This window comes from Natator depressus, chromosome 2 (assembly GCF_965152275.1).
Source record: "Natator depressus isolate rNatDep1 chromosome 2, rNatDep2.hap1, whole genome shotgun sequence".
Classification (NCBI taxonomy): Eukaryota; Metazoa; Chordata; order Testudines; family Cheloniidae; genus Natator; species Natator depressus.
Window position 1 is genome coordinate 189,974,393 of NC_134235.1, and position 18,184 is coordinate 189,992,576.

At 39.1% G+C, this 18,184-nt stretch overlaps 1 protein-coding gene across 3 annotated transcripts in view; it reads right to left on the minus strand.

Moving 5' to 3' along the window:
* Positions 1–2,825: 2,825 nt before the first annotated feature.
* The window catches only part of GPD1L (glycerol-3-phosphate dehydrogenase 1 like), a 47,275-nt gene continuing 31,916 nt past the window's right edge, over positions 2,826–18,184 (minus strand). For 2 of the 3 annotated variants that reach the window (XM_074945616.1, XM_074945617.1), the window contains exon 8: positions 2,826–3,075. In XM_074945616.1, the coding sequence (XP_074801717.1) occupies positions 2,841–3,075 (235 nt within the window). In that variant the 3' untranslated portion in view covers positions 2,826–2,840. Of the gene's footprint in view, positions 3,076–9,518; positions 12,625–18,184 lie in introns of those variants that run through there. The other variant, XM_074945618.1, reaches the window with a different exon arrangement.

Sequence of the window (18,184 nt, forward strand, 5' to 3'; positions counted from 1 at the left end):
ATATTAAAAAGCAACCTGAAAAGTTTTTGCTACCTGCCAATAAAGACTCCAGTCCTGCAAGATCAAGTGACACCTGAAGTGGTTCAAGAGGCTGAATTCTGCACCCTGATTTAAGTGTCTCATCAACTCTTGCAGGGAAAGCGTGGAAACCTGAATTTGAGTCCTGCAGGTAAATACAGGAGGAAATTATTTTAAAATATATAATTCATAGCTGTATATTTAAATATTTTTAGGTGTACCCAGGTATTCTGTGATTCAGTCTCCTAGCTCCATTAGGCTCCTCTGAAAATCCCAGACTTACACTGTATTGTTTGGATGTTTTAAGCCCTTAAAATGTAAAACAAGAAATGGAGTACTGATGGCAAATCAATTTATGCACTGTAGGTTGTGTTTGTTGGGAATAGGAGTTTACTCAGTACAAAGACTGTCCCATTAATGACTTATCTGACATTGGACAGATACCAACGTTAACTTTGCACAGTCAACTCATCTATCAACCCAGCTGACAATATATTGAGTTACATTATAAAAGGGTTTCCATGTTAATTTAATGAGAGTGGGAAAACAGATTGGGTGCATGTGTATCTCAAGAGAAGTGTAGGCTATTAACAGGATTAGCCAGGACTTCAAAGGAGCAATGTAAATTTACATCAGCTGAGGATCTGATTCTAAGTATAAAAGGGAAAATTCCACCCTGACTATAAATGTCTGACTTAGATACATACATAAATTTTAAGGCCAGAAGGGACCATTTTCCAGCAGTGGTTACACCAGTGCCAAATACAGACGTAAAATAATCTCTCTACACTTCCAGGGCCAGATTCCCCTGTTTATGCATCCCAGGATCACATTTGCTGTTTTGGTCACAGAGTCACGGTGGGAGTTCATGTTCAGCTTATTATCCACCATCAACCTCAAATCTTTTTCAGTCACTGCTTCCCAGAATAGAGTCCCCCCACCCTGCAAGTATGGCTTACATTCTTTGTTCCCAGATGTATATATTTAGCAGTATTAAAATACATATTGTTTGCTTGCACCCAGCTTACTGACTTGCTAGATGTGATTTAAAAAAAAAAATCAATACAAATGTTTTTTAAAGGTTATCTATTCGAGCTGGGTGAACAATTCACAAATATAGTCAATGAATAACTTATGTGGTGAATTTTACTGTACTTCTCTGAATTCAAGATTAAACAAATAATGTTTTGTTGTTCACCTACTTCAGAAGCATTCAGTCGGACTCTGAACTTTCATTCTGTGGCCAGATGCAGATCATCCACCAAACTGCTATTCTTTTATTATATTATACTATTTCTATTTTGGTGAAGTAGTAATCAGGAAGATCCTATTTCTCTGTTCATTATTCACATAGCATCAAGTAATAGGAGAAAAATCAAAATTAGAAAGAATAATTCAACAGTAGACAAATGCTTCTTTAATTAGGCCTTAAATTAGGTCTTGTATGCAAGTAACCTCCCAACCCAGAAGCCTGTTTTGGCAGTTTCTGCCTGTGTATGCAGGAATATATTGAGAGGATTATGAAGCAATATGCTAATGGACAGGGTGAAGCAGTTTATTATTATTTTTTTTATCAGTGCTAATGTTACAAGAAAAAACACACACTTTAATAAAGGATCCTCATGCATAATAACAGAAAGAGTCAGGATGTTTTAAGATAATCTTGTTTGAATGTCTTATCAGAAGGTGAAATATATTTAAATAAATTCTCTATAGGTTAAAACCTCCAGGAAGAAGAATGGGACAAATTTAAAGCAACAGAACCATACATGAGTGAGCCAGGAAGAGGAAGGGATATGCAGAGATCCTGTGCAGGCCCTTGTGCCACGGAACTACGTTCTTCAGCATTTCTCCCCACAGGAGCGCAGAATGGGAGGCTATGGGTGTGCTGGATGGGCACAGGAAGTAAAGGTGTTGCAGAGGGGAAAGCTGCAGCAGATATAGGAAGAGAACAGCAGGCCAGTGGGCTATAGCAACAGCAGTCCAGCTATTCAGATTCTTCACCACCAGCTTCTGAGTTTTGGGGTGGAGGGAGAGTGGAGGATTCTATCCCCCAAACCATCACTCTGAACTATCTCCTGTGTACACCTGGCTGGCACAGGGGGATTAGGATTTCACGCTACCTCAGCAGTAAATTTCAGTTGGATGAGAACAGTATTAAGAAAACAAACTATGCCAGAAAAAGCCATGAACTCATTATAATGAACTAACAATTCTGAACTGAAGCAGGCACAATAAACCCTCTGTTAGTTCATAAATAGCAAAACAAAAAAGAAATCTTAATGAAACACTTGAAGCTCAGCTGTTTCGTGGTATCTGCCTGCAGTATTTCAAAACATTTTTACTAATCACCTCAAACCCCACAATTAAGACTATAATGCTTTTTCAATTTAAAACTAATCTCACCAAAATTCCCTCTTTATCTTAACAAAGAATTGTGACTGGTTAGTGAAAGCAGGAATCCTGTATTTAAAAGAGATAAATCAAGGGCTATCATTGTACTTTCAAGCCTAAAGTGTTAAACTTGAAAATTAAGTATTTTTGCTGTTAAAGTGAATCATAGACTCATAAGACTGGAAGGGACCTCCAGAGGTCATCTAGGCCAGTCCCCTGCACTCATGGCAGGACTAAGTATTATCTAGACTACCCCTGACAGGTGTTTGTCTAAACTGCTCTTAAAAATTTCCAATTATGGAGATTCCACAACATCCCTAGGCAATTTATTCCAGTGCTTAATCACCCTGACAGCTAGGAATTTTTTCCTAATGTCCTACCTAAACCTCCCTTGCTGCAATTTAAGCCCATTGCTTCTTGTCCTATCCTTAGAGGTTCAGAAGAACAATTTCCACCCCCCTTCCTTCTAACAGTTTTTCAAGTACGTAAAAGGTTGTTATGTCCCACCTCAGTCTTCTCTTTTCCAGACTCAATCTTCCCTCATAGGTCATGTTTTCTAGACCTTTAATCATTTTTGTTGCTCTTCTCTGGACTTTCTCCAATTTGTCCATATCTTTCCTGAAATGCGGCGCCCAGAATTGGACACAATACTCCAGTAGAGGCCTAATCAGTGTGGAGTAGAACAGAAGAATTACTTCTCATGTCTTGCTTACAACACTCCTGCTAATAACAGTATGTGTGCATAGAACATTCTCCCATCAACTTATTATGTCTTCACCAGACTGGCTAAATCAATGCCTGCTGCATCAATCGCAGCAGCACCAATTTAGCCCGTAGCGAAGACAAGCCCAAAGGAGCCAGAAATACATCAGGGAATTTGTCCCTTTTCTAAACATTCTTACCATCCAACCTTGACCAGTGGCAGCAACAGCAGGAGCATCAGTGTAGATTAGGCACTAGTGGCCACTAGCATTCTAATCACCAGATCAGACACACACTGGTTTAAGTAACTATGATTGCTGGTACACTAGGCCTCCCATTGGTGGAATAGCAACAGTGGAAAATTTTAGGGAAAAGGGCTAGCATAGACAGAGGGTGTTAGGGATGAGTATTGTCCGCCAAATCACAAACACAGCGTCCTAGCTTTGACTTGAGGTCCTACCAGTAACTGACCAGATCCAACACCGGTTAGCTTTGAGCTGACAAAATCACAGTCTAATGAAGTATAGCTATAGCCAGTACATCTTACTAATATTTATCACTTGTTAACAGCAGTGTGCATGAGACAGAAAAATGCATCTTCACCCCAGGGAGTTTACAATTTTCTATGACCACCCTGTCTGGATTTGTATGCACATATTTTATTGGACTGTGACACAAAAGAAAAAAATAATCCAAAGAGTTCTGATCTCACTACATTTTTGTCTATAAAGTGTTCATGAATCCTCTCACATGCATAAATGAATGTTAACTCCACCTCCTTTGTTTGTATCTTTACCTTTGTTGGGGTAGAGCTTTGAAGAATACATATCCAGGCTAGGCTGTTATTGCAAGACAGCACATGGCACATGATCACAAACCAAAAAGAGCTAGATTCAGCCACTTTTTTGTCTGCACATTTTTGTATATGTTCTTTTACTCACTTAGACTCTCTTACCGCTCCTCTCTATATTCAGCAAAATACTGAATTTTTTCCCCCACCCTAAAATAAATGATGTTAGTACGTGTGAAAAATGTCAGAAGTTAAAGTCCTATTTACTTACAGGTCAGATACAACCTGGGCAAAAGCAGTTCAACCTTCTCCACGCTGATTTGCCAACATCTCTCAAACCTTAACATACAGAGATTGCCTCTAGGGATGAGAAACACGTCACCGCAGGAACTCTCTGTTACTAAGTGGTTGTGCAGGGCCAAGTACAATGGGGCTCTGATACTGGGGGGAGAAAAAGGAAGATGTAGATGGAAGAAGGATGCAAATCAACAGTGGGAATTCAAATTTCAGATGGTCTTAGATTCTACATTGTTACCGTGCCTACCAGGTGAATTAGAGACAACGTAAGAAGCCAAATGGAGATACTGATGTGCCTACCTTTTTTTTTAGTTGTACAGATTTAGACACTGGCGGTAAACCAGCTGCTACTCTATGGAAGGCCACAGCCTGGGGAAAAGTTCAGGCTGAAGAAACTCAACACAGAAAAAGACCAACACAGTAAAGCAAAGATTAATCGAGTTTATTGCTACCACAATCAAGCTTGAGGGTGCTGAGAAAAACAACGCGCAAAGCAGAAGAGAGTCATTATCAAAGCTGCAAAACAGAGGTGGGGCCCAGTTTTAAAATGTGAACATCCTTGTCTCTCTTTTGGACAGGAAATCCAAATGCAAATACATGTGATATACCTAAGTATCAATTAGAACATCCAAATATAGGGTTTACTAAAGTACCCCATATTTGAAAATTGGGCCTGCATTCGAAGACAAGATGGATCCAAAGATGGCTCCATTTATATGCATACTCTGAACTCAGTCTGTTGGAATACTTCCAATTGTGTACTATGAGATTTAAAAATAAAATGTAATAGTAAATATCGCTTAATCTTTCTTTGTAAAAGAATGGGGCTCTAACATAGGAAGTAAATTGCTCAGTGAGGAAATGAACAGGTTGCATTGGGAAACAAGGTGTTAAGAAGGACTGAGCTACGATATGAGGACTTACATATTTAGAGTCTGTACTTTAATGTTTCCCCAGTGACTTATAAATATTATTGAATGCTTCCATAGCAAAAAGTGACAGAATTATTTGTCTGAGTTAGATCTGACGTGCATTCTAATTCCTTCCACACTTTCTAAAAATCCACTGTCTGTTTTCTGCAGCTAAACCTGTGAATTGTTTATGTTTAATAGGCATCAGACATTTGTAAACTGTTCCACAACTATTCTTAGGAGATACACTGCCAGCTTTTCATTGTGTTATGTCAGATATAGTGTTAAAGCCACCAGAATACAAAGGCACTTCAAGAAGCCATCTATCACCCAGAAAGCCCTAGGGCCATCATGATAGAGGAGGAGATCTGACATTTTTTAGTTGTTGATTTTTCTTTTGTAAAACTACGTTTGGGGAAAAGATAAGACAGCCCAGACAACCTTTACCTGGATTTGATATATTTTGCTTCCATAAGAGAACGTGGGGTAGTGTAGAGCTTTGGCAGCACAGAGAGTGTGTGTGTTGAAGGCAGGAAGTTGGCATGACAATTACCTATTTCCACCTATAATAGTAGCAACACTCCCAAATAAGGTGGTGGGAAGACTGTGGGTTACTGGGAAAGAATGAAGGATGGTTCTTGAGCGGGGGTTGAGCACGGAGGCTTTGCCCCTGAAGAAATGTGAAAAACTTTAAATGAACTTTTACAATAATGCTAGCAGTTAAGGACAGGGGCCCTCATGCTAGCCTCTGTGACTACACAAAACTTGTGCACACTCATTTATGAGCTCAAACTATAGAATTTCTTGTGCAAATTATTCGCATGTGTGTACTATCAGGGGTTTATTGACAAACCTGTACACAGAAAAAGGACTTTATCTTAAAGATATTCTTTCACAAGCAACAGTGTGCAAAACTACCCATGTAAAAATAGCACACACAAGCACCTAGTGTGTAAAAATGGAGCCAGGTTGGAGTTGCTTTAAAGGAGAGCAGTGGAGGATTCTAAATGATTCTACAGTGATCACAGGAAATAGAAACGCCCAAGTTTAAAAAGACCAGCATGGCTAAAACCAATTAATTTAATAGGGGCTATAATGAACAGGTGATGATTGGAATTTGAAACTTATATGTCCGAACACAGGCTGTTCACGTTCAGTAACAGCTAAAATACAGGGAATCAGTGTCTTGAACAATGAATTTAGAACACACAAACACCAAAAAAAAAAAAAAAAAAAAAAAAAAAAATTCCCTTCCATAACTGTTGGTGGTTGTGGATCTTATCAGGAGGTTGTTTTATTCAGGACAGAAGTTATACTAAACAAACTACTACATTGAAAGAGCTGTTTATAGTAAAAATGCACAACTAAAACCAATAATTTATTCTGTTTCTAGTCATTTATGTATATAAAACACTTGAAGTACAAATTTATATTTGTACACCACCTGTGCAGCTCAGAATGCTTTTACAATTGATTTGCACAACACTCCTCTGAAGTAGGTAGTATCCCTGCTTTTAGAAATGGGCACAGAGATGTTAAACTAAGAATTTCAAACATGCTCATGATTGGACTAACTGTGCTCCCATTGAAATCGATAGGAGTTTTAGAATTGACTTAAATAGAAGCAGATTGAGGCCAACCAAAACAGAGTTTAAGTGACTTGTTCAGGGTCTGACAGCAAGAAAGGGAAGAACAGAAATAGAACTCAGAGTCCAGTCATCTGACTTCTAGACTATGCAGCCTTTCATTTGCTTTTTTGTGGAAGTGAAGGCAGACGCTCATCCCATGCATTATTCAAAATAGAAATGTTATCTTTTTGTTCTCACATTTCATATAGTCCATCAGCTAATGGCAAACTGTATAAGAACTGAAGTAGATGGTGGTCAGAAGGCAGGCCAAGAAAGGTAATTTTTCAATTTCTTCCAACAGAAAATAAATGCTGTATATATTGGGGAGAATGTTTTTTATTTTCCATTAAAGACAAACTGCAATGTCTGGTGACTTGGTTCATGATTGCCAACTTGAAATAAAATCCAAGGGGGGATTTATTTATTTATGCAAAGATGGGAATGCTATGAATAAGCAGCAGAGCAGGAAAACTGAGGCTGCTGTTTCATTTGTCACATTGGGTATCTGCATGAATTTTAGATCTGTAATTTGGTTGCCATGTTTCATGTCCTTGAGTCAGCACCCAGATTATTTACGCGGAGACAAATAAAAAGGTACCTGAGCTGATTTACAAGGGCTGATAAAACAACCAACCACCCCCTTAGCCACCAACCAGAGGAACATGACATTTATAGAAAAATATATTTATCAGTCTAACTCTCTGCTGTGGCTTCTGCCTTCCTATGCACCTAGCTTCCCTGTAATTAGAAGGCCCGTTGTACTTGGATTATGCTTTCTGGACATATGGAGATTGGTTTTACCAATTAGTCTCAGGCACCCTTTCAAAAAACAAAAAAAGTAGTCACACCATTCTGAACCTTTGATTAAAATGCTCGCTTAGTGTTGTCTACCAGAAAATGGCCAGTGGCTTTACAGCAATGGGGCCCAGTGGATAGAGCTTAGAAGACAGACTCAGGAGACCGGGATTCTATTTCCAGCTCTGCCACTGGCCTTCTGGTGACAATGGGCAAGTCGCTTCCCCTCTGCTCCTCAGTTTCCCCCCGATAATGATACCGACCTCCTTTGTCAAGCACTTTGAGATCTATGGATGAAAGGTGCTATAAGATTCAGCTATTATTCTGTTTGCTGAAGAAACCTACATTCCTGTTAATGCCAGTGTTTCCATGCATCATAGTGTAAACTGAAAAGGCGGACTTGTGGCACCTTAGAGACTAACAAATCTAAGGTGCCACAAGCACTCCTTTTCTTTTTGCGAATACAGACTAACATGGCTGCTACTCTGAAACCTGTCATAGTGTAAATTGTCACTGTGAGGCTGGATCCTCCTCTTCAGAAAACTCACCGGAGGGGCAACATTAAGTAGGAAATTCCATGAGTTGATAAGATTTAGTTCCTGACTCATCCCACCAAGTGACATGGGATTTTCAAGGTGTGGGGGCCCATGCATCACAGAGCTGTCCAGAAATCAAGGAAAGACCCTGTGCCCACTCCCCTCTCATCACACTGGTGAGTACAACTTCATTAGGAGCTATGCTGCCATTGCCTCCCTGCCTGTAAGTGAGCCATCTCCAACTGGGGAAGAAAGTTCACAGTTAACTGTGGCACAGTTAATGAGGGCAGGATCAGCATTAATTCTAATAGGACCTTTTTTGCCCACCCGGCAAAGGATTGTCACAGGATGACATAAGTACAACTGCTGTCCTGGGCCAAACATGTTATGGTGAGAAGGTGTCAGCTGAGTAGTGTTTGCATGGAGGGGCCTTAGCTGTTTTAGTGGGATGTCAATTATCTTGGCAAGCTTCTCCTTTCACCTCCAGTAGATTCATCCATTCTATGCTGCATGACATGGTGGTGAAACTGTGCATCTCCTCAACCTCAAACAACAAGTAAGACAATAACGGAGAATTTATTTGCACAAGGCACTTAAGAGCTTCAAGGAAATGTTAAAGAGAAAACACACAATCTACTGCAGACCATGTAGAATTTTGTGCAGCAGCGACCTCTAGTGGATGACACGATCATTATATGAACTGAAGACGATAATGCAGTTCATACCAGAGAGAACATCTTGTTTTATTTGATTGGCCCGACTCAAGACTGTGCTAGCAAAACAATAAATGAAAACACTGATGCTTAGATGACAATCAGTAAACTGCTCTAGCCCCTTGTATGGCAGTCTCAGAATATCTATCCTGATTACATCTTTAGCGTCAACAAAAGAAAGCAAGCTTGGTGATAAAAAATGAACACTAAAAACAAGTGATTCCAAGACAAAATATTTATTCTACTAAGCTTTCAAAGAGGTATCCATTTTCAATCCTTAAACAATACAGTACATGTGTAATGGGCTAGTTAGGTACTACACTTCAACCCTGATATAACGTAGTCCTCAGGAGCCAAAAAATCTTACCGCGTTCTAGGTGAAACTGTGTTATATTGAACTTGCTTTGGCCTTGAGCATTTCCTTTATTAATAGTCACTTCCTGCCCCCTGACTGATCCCTCACAATCCCCGACCCATCCAACCCTCCACCCCCGCTCCCTGTCCCCTGACTGCCCCAACCCCTATCCACACCCCCGCCCCCTGACAGGCCCCCCCGGGACTCCCACGCCCTATCCAACACCCCCATTTCCCGTCCCCTGACCACCCCGCCCCCAGAACCTACGAACCATCCAACCCCCCCTGCTCCCTGTCCTCTGACCGCCCCCCAAGACCCTCTGCCCCTTATCCAACCCCTCGGCCCCGGCCCGGCACCCTTAACACGCCACTCAGAGCAGCGTGTCAGAGCCAGACACGCTGATGTGCTGACCCGCTGGAGCACGCAGCCCTGCCCCCCAAAGTGTTGCTTTACTGCGTTATATCCGAATTCGTGTTATATCGGGTCACGTTATATCGGGGTAGAGGTGTATTAGAAGACTGAATGCAGTTCCCTTAGTGATTTTTGTTCATAAATTAGTCAAGAAAGATACAAATTTAGGACCTGATCTTGAAAAAAAAACTTACTATTGGGCAGTGTGTCTTTAATGGGACTACTCCCAGTAGCAAGCAAAAGAGTGTTCACAGAACTGGGCCCTTATCCTTTAGTGCGGATTATATCTATATCTATATATATATATATATATATATATATATATATATATATATATATATATATATATATCTCACAGTATCATAATTAGTAGTAAATATTAATGAAAAAAATAATGCCAAGCCAAAAGTTCTCAAGCAACAACAACAAAGAAATAGAAATGGTGGAATAATAAATATCGACAGAAATGAAAACAAGATAAATTCCTTAATTATAGAAGTTTTGCATTTTATTGGGGAAGTGGGGGAAGTGAGTGGATTGTAGATTTGAGAAAATGATTCAATAAACAAACCTCCCTCTGGCTCTGTCACTGACTGGGTTTACATAAAAAACAAGATCTAAAAATGCTCAACTCCTTAAGTGGAGGAAAGAGCATGAGAACAAACAAAAAAAACCCCATCCTACAGTACATATAATTCACCACTTTTAGCTTATATAGCCCTTTATGTATCTTACAAAATTGTATTATTCTATATACTATATGTAAAAATAAAATACAAAGTCAAATCCACCCAATTTGGTGGATTTTTTTTAAAGTATAATTTAACATAAGCAAACCCACTGCGAGTTATGCTATAATGGGGAGTGTATGCTTCATATGTGCGTTAATATATCAATGTTTCCAACTACTAAAATGTCCTTTAAATGGGCTGAGCACAAATTTCTCACAGATCAGTTCTATCAGAGATTTTAATTCTCAAAATCCCACTGCCCCATACATTTCAAACTAACCCCAACCCTTTCCATTATTCAGCACCATGTTCAGAAAAATAAGGCAAAACATCCCAAATAAAATGATCTTTTGTAGCCCTGCATATTTGTAGACATTCACATGATCTTCTAAAAATAATTTAAAACATAATGGTTGGTTTGGCATATGCAAAATGCCAGCCCCTGTTCGGAAATATTTTTTTGTTTACATGAAGGTGCCTTACTGCTCTTTCTTATTTCAGAGTAAAAAATATCGAAAGCTATATAATGCACTTTAAGCAAGGGTGACTGATACTCCTAAGCCTATACCTTGACATCTTAAAGCTTCATAAAGGTTTCATGCTCAAAGCTCTTGGCCTGTAAACAACACAGCTGGTAACAGCAAGTAGTGATCAATCCATATCTTGCTCAGAGATTAGAAGTGTGTATTCCAAACAGCAAGATACTTCTCTTATTAGCTCAGTGCTGGCTTCTATCAGTCTCTAGACAAACCTTATTCCTCTGATCTCAACTATGGGTTGTCCCTTCACGTGCCTAGCCATACGCCTGATCCTTAAGGCTAGATTTCATTTTTTCTTTTAAACAAAATAAAATCATGGGCCAGAAAGATCCATCCATCCCCCCATCTTTCCTCAAAATGTTCCTACAAAGGATATTCCAGCAGTACCCTAACAGTTGTGCAACAGAAGCACTCAAATTGACCTCCCCCATAACCTTTCCAGTCCCTCCTTCCTTAAAGGGAACAGAGAGAGGCAGCCTGGCCTCTGAGAAGCTTTCAGGCAGATTGGTCAGAAAAGGCTTGATCCAATCCCCACAGGAGTCTTTCAAATTAAAAAATGAGAATTTTTTCATTTACTTCAGTAGAAGTTGGATCAAGTCAATAGAGAACAGTTGACACATCAGTCACTGGCAGGCACTGAAATGGATGCAGTTAGCATAAAGGAGCACAATTCATTTGACAACAGACAACACAAACTTGAAGTACTGGGAAATCCCCCCATGCGTGGTATGCAGCTGAAGGTTAAGCTAGAAGAGCGTGACAGTTTTGGGCAGCGGCTAGCACAAGAATGGGCCTAAAATAAAATAAATGGAATCACATAGCACATGAATGAACCACAGGGCCCCTATACTAGAGTCTGTGCTGGTAAAATCCTTCTGCTTGTCCTTCCTAATAGAATTCTAGAACAGCTTAATACCTGGAAACAGCAAGAGAAAGACAGAAATGCAGAAATAAAAAAATAAAAGCAGAAAGGGATAAAAATTGAGGGGGAGGTAATGTACCCTTTTAAAATATGTTACACTTAAAAGATTAAATACCCTTTAAAAATTGATTTGAACTAGTCTGATATTTTGAGACTGTCTAAAAATCATATGATACTGTTAAATGCAGTTAGTTAAAATGCTATTCCACTGTTCCCTCCTTGAATAACTGCTACAACTAGCTTTTCATTAATATTACTTAAAATGACTATCGCCAAAAAGCATGCAAACATGTAAAAAGTCTTGATGTGTATTACAGAATAAAATCAAGTTTAGTAGACATAGCTTACACTACTGGGGCTATCGGGGCCCAAACCAATTCCCATTGAAGCCAATGGGATTCTTTCCATTGACTCTAGTGTGAACTGGATTGGGTCTTTAATGAGAGAGGAATTTCAGAATGAAAGATTACTAAATGTTGTTTGTATCTTGTACTGTAGAAACACAATAGATGCATCCATATTTTTATGCATTATATATATATATATATAGTGCAAGTTTTGCATTATATATCTTAAAACATCTGCTTTTTAGCCAGTAAAATGACAGACACCAAGATGACAGTACACTACAATGTTAAATTGTGTCCAAAAAACTACAGAAATTCATATACATTCACATGGTTGCCTAATGTGCAGCTTCTTATGAAGCTTATGCTTACATCCACTTGAACCCAAATATGAATTTGAAAGGAGGAAGCTGCATTAGTATAATTGCACAATTCATTTTACATATGCTCTGGATGACTCTGAAGGCAGGATATCATTTCTTGGACAGGCTTCCCTTCATAGCAGATTTGATATACGGCAGTGAACAGTGGAAACCTAGCAAAGAAAAGAAAAAAGCAACGTAAGATTAATCTATAATGTCTTGTTAGGTAGAGAAGAGAGCACCTGAGAATCTGTGTGTTTCTTTTGGAATTTACAAGGCACTCATGCTATGATGATGAGTGCAGAATATATACAATACCTACATACGTTTCTGGCCCTCAAAAGCCTAATCATTATCAAGCCATACTGGATCCTGCAACATTGTTATGCATAACTAGACAGTTCATTTATTTCACAAATGAAAACAAATGCTTGCCACTATCTTTTTCGCAATCATCTTACCACACGCTCAGCTACAAACAGAAAAGATCAACCTTTCAAATAATGATCAAGTATAAAAAAAAATTAGGATACCACAATTTTTCAGAGATCCCATCAGATTAAAAAAGTCATAGACCAAGATTTTCAAATGTAAAAGTCTACAGGTAAGTATGGGTTTTAGGATCCTTAAAATAAATAGGAGCCTGACTTTTTATTTATTTATTTTTAAGTTGGCCACGTTTTCAAAAATAAAACTTCCATGTGTGTTTTACTGACATTAAAGGACTATTAAAACAAAGAATTTTTAAAAATCCTAAACCTATTTATTTTTATATTCAGTGTGGATAATGAAAACAGACCTGGTCAATTTTACTTTCTAGATCTGAAAGGCTACAGTGTTTAAGCTGCAAGCACCACAACAGAACGTTTAAAATCATTGCAAAACTTTTTGTAGGAATAAAAAAAAAAAAAAAAAAAAGAATTCTGTTGACCTTAGGGGATTTTTGTTTTTAAATCTTAAATCTTAAATGTTAGGCCTAAAATTGACATAGGAATGTCCGTTTATGTGTGATCATTTCTAGAGATGGGCACAAGACATATTGTACTTGTATGAAGCAAAAGTAAGCTTCAGATGGGTACAGGTATTGCATTGCTCGTTATCAGGCTGTTCAGAGAAGTTGCTTGATTTAAGATGGGACCATTGTTTCAAACAACATTTTAATACCAACTTACTGCTCTCCATCACAGAGAATATTTCTGTGAGCACAGTTAGGAAGCACTTTACTGAAAAAATGACAATGCTTAAGTTAATGGTGACAACAATATTACAGGCAGGAAAAGCATGTATACTACATGTGAAATGTGCATCTGGGAACATTAAAGGGATTAGTTCTGCAACTACCTTTCAGATGAAGACTTCTATAGCCAACTTACACTGTAAATATACATGCTGATCCTGCAAAGTGCATCTCCGTTGGGTATCACTGACTTCTACGAGCCTCCATATGACAAACAGCCATGCATCTGCATAGAAGTTTGCAGGATTGAGGCCTAAATTCTACCAGTGATGTTGCACCCCATAAGGCTTTATGAAAATATGCTTATAAATGTATATACGACATAACTGGAATATGTTTTATGCTACATATGCCATGTAACATATCTCTGTAAAGGTTATGATCTACTGAATCTATTACTCCTATTTGTATGAATGTATCATTTTTGTGTTTGAAGTTATGAATATTGGCTGTGTACTTGCTTGATTTCTAAGTAGCCTTAGTAAACATTGGTCAGCTTCTTGAGAAAGGAATGTGCAAGTTAAATGCCCAATCAAGAAGCGCTTAACAGACAATGGATCTTGAAAGACTCCAATCCACATAAGAAGTCTACTTGAGGACATTCAAGGTAGCACGTGAACCATGGCTGCTACCTGTAAGTTCTGAGTCATGCATGGACATGTGACTTGCCCATGTGACTCCAAAACTCCATCTTTTAGCCGGGATTCTACACAGGGGGAGGGAGGGGTGTCCACCCACAAGAGAAAGTCTATTTAAACACTGGGGAGATCCCTCCATTTTGTCTTCAGCTGGCTCAAGGGACAGCCTCTCCACCCCCAAAGGATACCTGAAAGAAACTGGAACAAAGGACAGTAACCACAGGGGATGTGATTGATTGCTGGACCCAGACTACTAGAAGGAGACTAGTCTGTAAAAGGAAGCTTACTGGAACACCTCTGAGGGTGAGGTTTTATCTGTATTCAGTTTTCTTACTGCGTTAGGCATAGACTTGTGTGTTCTATTTTATTTTGCTTGGTAATTCACTTTGTTCTGTCTGTTACTACTTGAGACCACTTAAATCCTACTTTCTATATTTAATAAAATCACTTTTTATTTATTATTTAAGCCAGAGTATGCATTAATACCTCGGGGGGCGGGGAAGGGCAAACAGATGTGCATCTATCAGTGTTATAGAGGGTGAACAATTTATGAGTTTACACTTTATAAGCTTTATACAGGATAAAATGGATTTATTTGGGGTTTGGATGCCATTGGGAGTTGGGCATCTGAGCGTTAAAGACAGGAACACTTCTTAAGCTGCTTTCAGTTTGTGGGATGTGGTTCAGACATGGGTCTGTGTTTGTGGCCGGCAAGTGTGTCTGGCACAACCTGGCAGGGTTCTGGAGTCCCAAACTGGCAGGGAAGGCAGGGGCAGAAGTAGTCTTGGCATATCAGTTGGCAGCCCCAAAGGGGTTTCTGTGATGCAACCCATCACACTACCCTTACTAGACTTTCAACCCTATGTTTTAAATTTTTATTTTTTGAAAAGCACCAGAGTATACTACACAGTTTTTAAGCAAATGTTTGAAGATTAGATTAAAAAGCCAATGCCCTTAAAATAGGATCATTCAGCTTCCACTAGGTGCAATAGTGAGAATGAGAAGGGGGTCTGTGTAGTAACAAGCTGGAAATAACTTCACTAACTGACACAATCCAAAAATACTATTTTACACACAAGTGTCCAAGAATGACAGTATCATCCAGCAAAAATTTGCATGAGTTTTTAAAATTACCCTTTAGGATGAGGACAAAAGCAGAGAAATAAACAATAGCCTACTTCATGTCATCTCGATTAAAAAAACCTGCTGTGTTCAGCTCTGTACTTGCCAAATGGAAAAGCAGAAAAATAAAAAAGTAACTTATTTGAAGATGTGTAAGAGAGCATTACAAACAGTAATTATTGAAAGCGATTGTTCTAAACAGCTTTCTTCCCCCAACCAGCTTAATTGTGCATATATTGCAGAGATAGGACTTCTGTGCCTTATTTTTAGAAGTAGTACTAAAACATAGAAAAGCAGATGGTGCATGAAAAAAATTGCACTTTAAAAACTACCAAAAATAATTTTTAAAAGGGACTGCCAATCAACAGACGAAACTGTTCATTTTTGTGATTTTGCCTCATCTGAAAAAGGAAGAGCTGAAGAAAACACATTCCAAGTCTTACTAAACACAGACTACATATGCCTTTAGGAATCACACACATGCAGAATCTCTTGAATAAATGACATCAGGAGAACGTGCTTTGTTTTGTACCAGGAAATACTAAGTTAGATGATTCTATTTTACCGCAAACTAGGTGTCACAAAGGAAAGAGAACCACAATATCAAAGCTACTATGCATGCCTCTGACCCATCTATGAGATGAAAGCAGCCACTACATACAGCTGGTCAGTTAAACAGAATTTTAGTAACAAGGCTCCATTTCCTTGGAGATAAGCAACAAATTTTACCAGCAAGAAAGCTACTGGATGGTCTCTCTGTTTACAGGGTTTATTAAGTTTCAGAGTAGCAGCTGTGTTAGTCTGTATTCGCAAAAAGAAAAGGAGTACTAGTGGCACCTTAGAGACTAACCAATTTATTTGAGCATAAGCTTTCGTGAGCTACAGGGTTTATTAAGACGCTCAGCTTTATATTTTAGTTTATTTTTTATTTACAGTTCTGCAATATTGTGAGTTAACACAGACCTTAAGTAAATGCTTGCTTATATGTTTAAGTTATACATGAAACTAACAAGAAGATACATCAGGCTTGACAAACAATTCCCTTGTTTATTAGCTTCCCTGTGAGAGTTATAATCTGATGCAGATAAGATATTTCTCTTCCGCATCAGGGAGTTCTCACTGGTAAATTATTGGAATGCAATGAAGAGTGAACTAATGTATCATGTACTGAGGAGAACCTGAAACTGAGTCCCTACCATTGCTTCAGAAGTACATCAATCGGTTTTGCAGGCAGGCTATTGGGGCAGTTGTGAATATGGATTAAATGGTGGAATTTTTCCTCAGAAGTTTTCAGGTCCTCTATTGTCTAGCAAACAGCAAAAATCAATATACTAGATGCCATATTTTCCTTTTTGATTTGTCAAGCTATATAAGCACTGAGCTGCCATCCTTTATACATTGCATACAAAAACTGTAAGATGTTTCATTTAAGTGATTTGGAATAAGCACTATTAAACTGTACAAATCAATGGCCAAACAGCCGATGCAGAAACATAGTTGATTGAATAGGGTCAACAGGTTTTACCTACAGTACATTCCAGAGACTATAACCTGGATCAAGCATTGTTAAACCGATGCAGCTTTTCTCTCATGGCCCGACCCTGCAAGGTGCTGAACACCATTAACTCCTAGTGAAGGTGTTGGGAGGTAAGGACACTTAGCAAGACCATGAAAGATGCTGAGCACCTCACACGAGGAGGCCCTGAGTTCAGAAGTATCCCTCCCACCCACCCACCCCACCCTGCCAATTTCAGAAAGATACCAATTTTGTCTTTATTCTTACTCTGTTAGTAGCCACAAATCTTCATTTCTGAATTATAACCAGCAGCAATTAATAGAACAATAGTCACCAGGACAATTATTCTAGGCAAGTCATCAAGAATGTCTACGAAATGTGTCAAAAAACTAAATACTTCCCTTATGAGAAACTCAAGATTATTCTGGAAAAAGATTAAAACGAAGTCAAAACTAGGCAAAGACAAATCAAACATGCCACTATGCCTCCTAGGCCATATCCTCAGACACTTGTACTCATGGCCCCATGCTCTCTTCCACATTCTGCCTCTGTGGCACTCTTCCATGGACTCCTGACTCCATGGAAGCCCATTCATGGGAACTCCAACTCTACCAATCTGGAGAGAGGAGGGCAACCAGCTGGGCTCCTCGGGATTCTTTCCCCCCACCTCTTTCCACCCCCAACAAAAAAACAAAAAAACCCCCAACCACCCTGCTTTTGGCTCTATTAATTTATGCTGCTTTCTGGTCCGCATTGCATAGCCCAACCCTGGAGTGTGTATAAGGAGGACAATCCAGGCGAAGCCCATGGGAGGGGAAGCGAATGGAAACAAGGCTCCTGCAAGAGTCATGCTGTTCAGAGGTAGGCAAGAGCCAGTAGGAAAAGGCAGCAGAGCTGAGGCAAGGGGCATCCCTGAGATCTGCGCAGTAAGGAAGTACAATTGCTATCTCCATGGGAATTTCCATGGGTGCAAACCATATGATTAGGAAATTCCATGTTGAAACCTAGGGCACTTCCTCTCCTACGTTACCTTATTCCTGCCTAGGGCAGATGGGATCACCAAGATACCTCTGAGTAAATGGAGGATTAAATTGCAGAGCATTCAGAGTTTAAATATAGGCTCCCACACCATTAGTTCTAGTATATATATTATAGTCACATTAATCTCACTGTTTTAAAATGTATGCATTTTGTTGGGGTTTAAGTCACTTTGTCAGCAT